At 43.2% G+C, this 9,129-nt stretch overlaps 1 protein-coding gene across 1 annotated transcript in view; it reads left to right on the top strand.

Annotated features, from left to right (window-relative positions):
- The first annotated feature begins 4,823 nt into the window (after positions 1 to 4,823).
- Positions 4,824 to 9,129, top strand: part of c1ql4a (complement component 1, q subcomponent-like 4) — a 9,168-nt gene continuing 4,862 nt past the window's right edge. The window contains exon 1 of the mRNA XM_023425101.2: positions 4,824 to 5,494. Coding sequence (XP_023280869.1) covers positions 4,949 to 5,494 — 546 coding nt within the window. The 5' untranslated portion in view covers positions 4,824 to 4,948. The remainder of the gene's footprint in view (positions 5,495 to 9,129) is intronic.

The raw sequence follows: 9,129 nt of genomic DNA, 5'->3' as shown, positions 1-9,129 counted from the left end.
TTGATTAAATGCCATCATTTTGTGTAAATAGAAATTCCACATTGCTGGGATTGATGCTAAAAAGAATCAATGTGTTCCAAAAGGCCACTGCATGCTACCTCAGCGAATGGTTGAACAACTTTATAACGATGCATCACACTGTACAAGGTTGGTATGTGTTGCAAGGCCAGCGAAGAGCATCACAAATATTTGCAAATCAATTTTCTTAAAATTATACTTTAGTATAATCTTCAGTAGATTGTAACAAGAGCAGTCCACACAACCCAAGTTGTTAACTGTTATTTGGCCAATTAAAGCTGGAGAGATTTTGATTAATCAGACTCCTTCCAGAGAGCAGGTAAAGTGAGCGAGCAGGAGTGTGTGAGTGAGGGAGCACAGTGAGAACACCCCTCTGTATGCTGGACCATGTCTCTGAGCTGAAGGCGAACGGGGTTGGGGTGAGGGGAGGGAGGAGGAGGAGGAGGAGGAAGGGGAGGAGGAGAACACAGCCAGAGAAGAGGGAGGGCGAGAGAAAGGGAGAAGGAGAGGGTGGAGCATCGGACAGATGACAAATTGTGATTAATAAATGTGGTTCAGGATGGCAGTGCGCAGGGTTGTTATTAATAGAGAGAATTAGAGTGGCTGTGCAACTCAATCTGCACACTGTCACTCTGCATCAGGCCCCATAATCAGAACCTAATGAAACAGCACAGCACCAGGATGTAGACACATCCACACCCGTGCACTCTGCTTACAAATCTGCACTTACTGTACAGTAAACACACATGCTCAGGTAAGTCGGGGAGAAAATAAAGCCTTTCATATCAGAGTGCAAGAACAATGTGATGCGTGGCCTAGTGGGCCTGAAAAAACAAACCTCATATTTATCCTCGACTTATCTTGCTAAAAATGTGACATATTTTCTGTGCAGCAAGACCCCCATTTCTTTTCTCACACTCCATAATATATTCCACAACGACCTCATTTCCAAGGGTCAAAGCAAATACAAGCATCAGTTGTGTCAATGATTCACATGTTACGCTTCATGTACACACACGCGTGCAAATGCGGCAATGTGGATGTCGTCTTTTCACATCTAAACCTTTCCTCCACTGTACAGTTCTCCCTGATTTTAGACCTCCCCCAAATCACCTCTTTATATCCCTAATGACCTCTAAATTGATTTACAAGACAGTAATCTGCATAGCAAAGAATGGGATCTCGATAGCTGGATTCCTGACAGTGATAACTGTGGAAGACGTGAGCAGTGGTTCCTCTGGGAGTGGCGGCCCTCCGGCAGCTACGTGCCTCTCGGGGACCACATGTCATCACACCCCCCACCCCCCCGCCGCCGCCCCCTCAGGGCTGATGCTCAGTTTGTGTTGGTCACACTCCCTGTGCTGGTGTGGATTGTGTGACGGTGCAGCCATCTCAAAGTATCTCACACACGTCTTTATGTGACATATATCACTGACTGAGGTGGCTGAGATACTTCCACCCATTACCTCCCTGCTTGCAAGAAAGATTTGGTTTGTTTTGTGTTTTACATTTCATAAATTAAAAAACATTAAGAGTACGGAGTTATTTAAATCTCACCGTGGATGGCTGAACTGAAGAATTACTATGTCTTTAACAAACCATGCAGACAAAGCAGCCATAGCAGAAGAGAAATACAACATGAGTAATGTGGCCATAAATAAGTTCCTTTTCCTCTCTTACTTGTTTACACAGAACAGAAGAGAACTCAAATTATGCAGGCGTGTGCACAAAAGACAGAGATTTATTCCTGGTGTATCACAATATATGAAATTAATTATTAAACAAACTAATAACTCAAACAGCCCAGTTCTGATTCTTATATCGGTCGCAGTGGAGACTGCGTGAGTCACAGTGACGTCAGGGAAATGATAAAGCAATTACACTGAATAAAAAAAAAAGAAAGAAAAAAAAAAGACATTTCATCAACATAATGCATAACGTTCAAATTTTAGGTGAGTCTGAATACTAAGGGGAGCAAATCAAGAAGAGAATAGGGAGAGAGGGAGACAGACAGCTGAAAGACATGCGCATATTTCAATATTAATCACCTCAGTAATATTTTAACAGGCTTTAAAAATCCAATCCTGAGCATATTGCCTCTGACTGTTGGCAATGATTATCTACCCCGTGCTACTCAGGACCTCTGAGCACTGTTCTAGCGGGCCAGACTGACTGACCCGCAAACTGGGACTGACACAGCATTTAACTTGTCCCTGTGCTGCTCAGCTATACCAACATTTCCCGATGGAAATATCACAGGCCATCGCTCCCCCAAACCTTCCACGCCCTCCCACCTCAATTTCCCTTCTAAATCCAACCCATCCTTGGAAAACCACCTTAAAACTCAGTGATTATCCGTCCCTCTGCGTCTGGTGGGATCCTGCGGAATGATCCCTCTATTGCCAGACAGTGGTCATCACATCTGAGGAGAGAGGAGGTCGAGGAGGTGGTGGTTGATGAAAAGGGAATCATCAATACTGTATGTAGACTTATTCCCCTTGCTACCACCGCTTCAGCCATTAAACTTTAAACTCACAGATCTGTGGTTGTCCCTGTCAGACAGGTGACACAAGACTCCAAGGAAATTATGATACAAGCTAAAAATCTGCCCAAGATGTTCCTGAAATGAAATGTGATCACCGGTGGATGTGACTCGCCAGGAAACGTATTTTAGCCTTCACATTATTTCCCTACTGTCATTTCAACAGTGAGATAATGTTGATACAAGAATACAAAACATGTTCTTCCATCAGCTAATGGTGTAAAAACTCTTTGTCTATGTATGCCTGCGTATGTCTATGTGAGCGCATGTGCGTTTGTGTGTAAGGTTTTAGGTAAAGGAAAAAGAGCAGCACAATGTGTGGGGCAGGGTGTCTCACTAATGAGGCTTTAGAGCTGTGGGATGCGAGTCACACACACAGACAATGGTCTGGGGAACATTTAGTGTCTCCTCTCCATTCCTCACACATCATGCCGAGGCTGCTTTTACTTAGTCACCCTCCTGTCCTCCCTTCCATAGCACACAGAAGATGAAAACATCTGCCTTCATTTTGCAGCACTTTATCAAACATGTTTGCCTCTAACAACTAGTGAATGTCTGGCTAACAAGACACAGGTCGGAAGCATCAGTGGATTCTGGTCTACGTGTGTATCAGTTGACAGTTGAAATTCAATTAACATTTTGATTTTCACTCACAAAAAATAACAAGAAGGATAAAAGAAATGAAAAAAAAAATGTGCATTGGATATTAGCTCTCACAAATGTTGGAAATCGGGTTCAATATTTATAAATAGAAGAGCAAACTAATGATGCTGGCACGGGAGAGAGAGAGATAGAGAGAGGGAGGGAGAGAGAGAGAGAGAGAGAGAGAGAGAGAGAGAGAGCGATCTAACAGGTGTCGACTAGGACTGCCCATGGACCAAACACTGCGATAGGCTGTACAGTGGACGGACACTGGATATGAGCGTCAGATTTGCCGTGCGTCCCTCATTTGGAATTGGCGTCAGAAAAGTGTTGTAGCAGGTATTTTCTGGGCTTCATTTCCTCTGAAGTTAGCGGCTGTTAAACTCCAATTTCTACCTGGAGAGAAAGGAGGGGATTAAGCGCTGATTAAGAAACTCTCATCACTTTCCTGGCATCTCCTGCGCGCCCGTCGGCTCTCCAGCTCTCCATTTGGCACTCCAGCGGTCCAAAGTCTTTCAGTCGTTTTGGTGGGACGCGGACTGGACTGATGTACAGAGAAATATATCCTCCAAGAATGTTTTTGGATTATCAGAAACAGATGGTGAGTTTTTCCTTTGTGTCTTTGTCTATTTCTTTTGTCTGTTTTAAATTTAACCTGAAACATGCTCATTGCGAATTATAGATAATTATTTACGTAATTTAGGCCTACGTGTATAAAAAAAAAAAAAAAAAATCTAAATAGACAAATTATTTTTCTTATTTCTAGAAATCATTATTAGCCTCTTTATCTAAAAAAATGTTATTTTGATATGTATCTGTATTATTTCATTTTAAATATTGTTTGATTCTTTAATGTCACTGTATTACAGTTATATTATGTATATAACACTGATAAATCAATTATTGAGTGTCTTTGCTCTTTTTGCTATTATTTCCAGATCCAAATATAACCTGAGGAGGAATCTATCAAAAGCACACCCAGGTTGACCAAAGTGTCACTGGTTTCCTTTTTAATGTGGACGGTGGAAATAAGATAGAAGTGGGGGGTCATAAAATGACTGTGCCCAGATCTCTGATGAACTTTTGTAGGGGCTTGAAAGAAGATTTTTCTTTGAAATAAACAATTATCTTTTCATCCAACAAAACAAACGGTACCCCCACTCCCTCCTCAATGAGCTGAATTTGGCACCAGCTCTCATTTCAGCACACTTTTGATAAGCTGCACTTTCACAACAAGCCCTCTCAGTGCCAGTCATGGTTTCTGTTTGATGCTGCAAATTGAATTGAACTGGAGGACGACAGGAGAGGTCAGAAAAGGTGAACCAGACTTCATCAGATAAATTATGTTTTTTGTAGTTGGTCATCACAAATCTGAAAATCCAGATTTTTGTGTTCATTTCCTTAAACACTGTGGTATGTTAAGTTTTTTCTCTTTTTTTTCTTACCATATCGGCTTTTAAATCAATCTTGTAGTCCTTATCATTTCTCTAGGATCCTCTCATCTGGTTGTTTCCTTCCTGACCGTCTGCCATTTTGCATTCTCTCTCATACTTGGCCCAGTGATATACTGCTTACCGCCCACTCCTCTCTACATCCTTCTTCACCTTTTCATACTAAACTGGTTTTCTGAGAAGCTTCATCCTGGCCGGCACTATTCCAGCCAAGGGGGAAGAGGACTTCCTGACGCTGGCCGCATCGCGGCTCAGCCGCAGGAAACGTGTCATTGGTGCTGCTGTAGGTGTGGCAATGGTTCTAATACTGTTGGTGGCCATTCCCCTGCTGGTCCACACAACCAAAGGGGGGAACAACGGAAATTCAGGGAGCCATTATGAAATGCTTGGAAGCTGCCGCATGGTATGTGACCCCTATGCCACCTCTCAGCCAGGCCAGGAGCTGACAGCTGTGTCTCCACCGCCCCAGGATTACTCTGGGAAGAAGATAAAGTCTGGGTTTCGTGGGCCCCCAGGGATCCCTGGCCCTCCAGGAGCACGTGGACCCCCAGGAGAGCCAGGCAAACCAGGGCCACAGGGGCCCCCAGGCCCTGGTCCTGGTGGCTATTCGCCCTCGCTCTACACTCCCAAGATTGCCTTTTACGCAGGGCTACGCAAGCAGCATGAGGGGAGTGAAATACTGAAGTTTGATGATGTGGTGACGAATGTAGGTAACTACTATGAGCCCACCACTGGCAAGTTCACCTGCCCTCTGCCTGGCATCTACTTCTTCACCTACCATGTTCTAATGAGAGGTGGTGACGGGACCAGCATGTGGGCAGACCTGAAGAAGAACGGAATGGTTAGTAAAACTGTGTGTGTGTGTGACTATGTGCATGCATGACGGTGCGTGTACATATATGTCCTTATCAATGCGTACACACGGTCATGAAAGATTTTTTTCCGCTGTTGTCCATCCTATGTTACCATTGACTCACATTCACCTCTGTAACATTGAGCTCTTCAGATTCTGAGCACATTCCACTTGGCAGGTGGCAACATGACAGCCAAAGACTGAAACAGCAATCTTTATCCTCATTAAGGGGAATTCATGCTATACAGTCTAAAATTGCAGCTACAGTTATTTGCATTCCCACATGTACTGTGGCTAAATGACAAGTGGCAGAATGCAGCCGCCGCCAAAAGCAACAGTCTAATTAGTAAGTATCATACACAGAGCTTGATTATTGCCTAAACAGAAGTGCAAAAGAGCACAAGAGAAATGTCTGTCAGTACGTGGACCAGTCAGTTTACACCTCAGCTAAATAAATAATGAATGTAAAATTGACAGTCCACTCATCCACTCCCTCATTCCCCAGACACTAATTAAAGACAGAGGGGCTGATGGGGGAAGAGAAGAGGAGGGGTGGGATAAATCACAAGGATTTCATCAGAGGACTCCAAATTCAGGAAACATTCTTCAAGTTGCTTTTTCACATTCATTCATTCATCAAGGACTTCACATGCAAATACTCTCCGCTCAGACCTCACTTTCTAGACATGTAGAGCGCCAATGACTGTTCAAACACACAGGCTAATGCGGGCACATGCGAACCGTATGGTTCAAATAAGGCTGATTGAGACTTGATTTGGTGAGATGTAAAACGACATGTTTAAAATCATCCGTCATTATCCATCATTTGATTATATCCATGAGACCACAAAGGTGAATATGTGTTTAAGTCTGCCTGCCTAATGTCCTATATTGTCATTCAAGTCATCTTAGACTGCTAAATAATTTATACATCTTAGATTAGATCCCCTGAACACCCGCTATACTTTCCTCTCCTAACCCCTCCCCAGCTTGTTCATTGATTCTCCATTAATTATCTTTTCACTCAACTCAATTATTTAACCTCACGAGGTCCATCCGACACCCGACAGGTGGCCTCCTTAAACAGTTGTGTTAAATAGAGCTCTCACCTAACAGGGATCTATCCGAACAGAGCTGCAGCCAGATGAAAATGGAGTGTAAATGAATTGCTGCAGAATGCCTGATCATGTTTGGAGTTATTGAGGCCCAGAGGCTGGCGGGTATTCTGCCTGAGGCCAGTCAGTGGCTAGGGTTTACTAAATGGGTACTATGTTTGACAGGTTGCATTCCTGACTGTAGAATCAAATGGCCTGTTTTACCATTGCCGTAGGTGCAGAAGCTTTATTGGACATTTTGTCTGCCCACTGGGTTTTTTTTAATCCAAAAAGAGAAAAAAAAAAGAAAGAAAGAAAAAGGTTTGCCATAGCCACAAATGTGCCACTTTCCCCATTCTGATTGCGTTGTAACTTTTACACCTTAACAGAGGAGGTCATTTGTAACCGTGCGTTTGTTAGGCAGTCAGTCCAACAGATTGAGGGCTCAGACAGATTCGGTGAGAATGAATGAAACACAAGAGACTCAACATGACACGGACATGCTGAGATGTCCGCTTGGAGACAGTGAGAGGGAGAGCAAAACAAGACAAGTGAGTTGATGGGAAGATCAGGGGTGGAGCAGAGGAAGATAGATGACTTAATGGAGGTGTGGAGACAGTGGGCTGGTAGACGAGGCATCTGGGAGGCTGGTGGTGAAGGCCAGGATGAGATCAGGCACGATGACCAATGGACACCCACTCAAGATGTCTCGGCTTGACAAGTGATCAAGGCCAGCCTGAGAAAGAGAGAAAACTGATTTACAAACTGTGTTTATGCACCAGCAGGTGCAGGTGCCCGTTAGAGACACTTTTTAAAGCAGTAAAAGAATTAACACTATATACCAATAGATTTCTCCTGGGAATATTTGATTTATAACGATGTCTGTGTCATTGCTAGTGATATTTAAATTGACACACTGCACTGGCCGTCGGGCTGTGACTTGTGACGTGTGACATGAGTGTGGTATAATTCGATGCCAGGATCTCAGGAGGATGTGTTGGGCTGTGCAGGGCTTCCATGGGATTCCTATAGATCCAATAGCTATTACCTTCACTAAATCCCCACTCTGTAAAGCCTACCTGCTCACACCTCAATCTAACTTTCACAAATCATTGCAGCATGACAGGGCTTCAGAGTCAGGGGATTTGTGATTGAAGGGGGTCACACTTCAGTTGCTTCCATGTGTGTAATGCGATGGTAATTGACTTGTGGTACAATTCCAATGTGTGATGTGAATGCTAGCTCAACACCTTTTCCGCCCTATTCTTGCTCAGCTGATCAGCCCCAGCTGTGTGTTATTTGCGCAGGTTTGGAAACACAAGGCACACAATGCCAAATTTGATAACCCAGTCTGAGATGATGATGGATCCATATTAGATCCTTATGATACTTAATGATTTAATATTGGCTCAGCCTTGCTCAAAATAAATAGTCATGAAGGCCTTTCTTATCGGTGCCACTATTATTATAAATGTGTTAAATCCCTCTATTCGTAATTCACTGTCAGGGATAGATGGGTTTTATGCCACTTAATATTCCAGCTTAGTTGCAAATGTTATTAGGACAGTCTATGCTAATGTTGGGATGCTTTATGCTGTGAAGGGTGGTAAAACGTTATCCGTACCTTCTCAACAGAACTTCTCCCTTTCCCCTCATTAACTGGTATGTGAGCTGTTCACCTGCTCATTTATATTCCCATAGTGCATCACTATACTGTATATCTATATTAAATATTCTTAACACAATGTACAATGCAGACAAATAGATACTGGCCCAGCTCCCATTTAATCTTTCCCTTGTTTTTTTTGTTTTTTTTTCAACTATCATAGACTCTTTTAATAGCTCAATTAAAGGTCAAGTTATTTCACAGTAGCGTTAAAATGTCATCACTCACTATAATGACCAGTACCTGCATTAACTTCCCCCAGTGCAGAGCTATGGATATGCTACAGGTGAAATATAATTAGTGTCAGAGCGAAAGGTAAGAAAGAGTCAGATGCAGAGAGGAATTTGTACTATAAGGACAAGTCAAATGTAATCTTCTTTGTCCATAAGAAATGTAAAAAAATCTGATGAAACACACTAATTAAGATAAGTCAGTTCCACTCATGCTGCGCACAGATTTGGCCATTTTTGTGCTGCAGGCCACAGGCTATAACACTGAATGGCAGGTAATAGCAATCTAAAGTATGGTTCTGCTATGGCTTGTTGCTATGTAATCCCTGGGCTCCCAGAGGAGAGGGAAAACCTACTCAATAAATATTCTATTTCCACAAACCGCCCTCCACACCCCACCCCCAACGGTCCCCAACCCTCCTGCCATGTACTGGAGTCCCTTAGGTAAGTTTAACAGCTACTTTTCTATTGTCTCCGCTCTAAGAGGTCAGTATATCACAGTGAATGAATCCTGTCAGTTTTATTACCAGTGGAGCACGGCACCACAGATAAAAACAAGACTTCATATACCCCTACATCTCCCTGGCCTCACAAAATAGCCTCGCTTGATCAGTCTGTTACTTCAGCCCCCCC

The sequence above is a fragment of the Seriola lalandi genome, unplaced genomic scaffold (genome assembly GCF_002814215.2).
Source record: "Seriola lalandi dorsalis isolate HSWRI2012SDOR001 ecotype SW California unplaced genomic scaffold, Sedor1 jcf7180002054767, whole genome shotgun sequence".
NCBI lineage: Eukaryota > Metazoa > Chordata > Actinopteri > Carangiformes > Carangidae > Seriola > Seriola lalandi.
The sequence above is the reverse complement of the archived record's forward strand: the minus strand, read 5'-3'. Positions and strand labels throughout refer to the sequence as shown.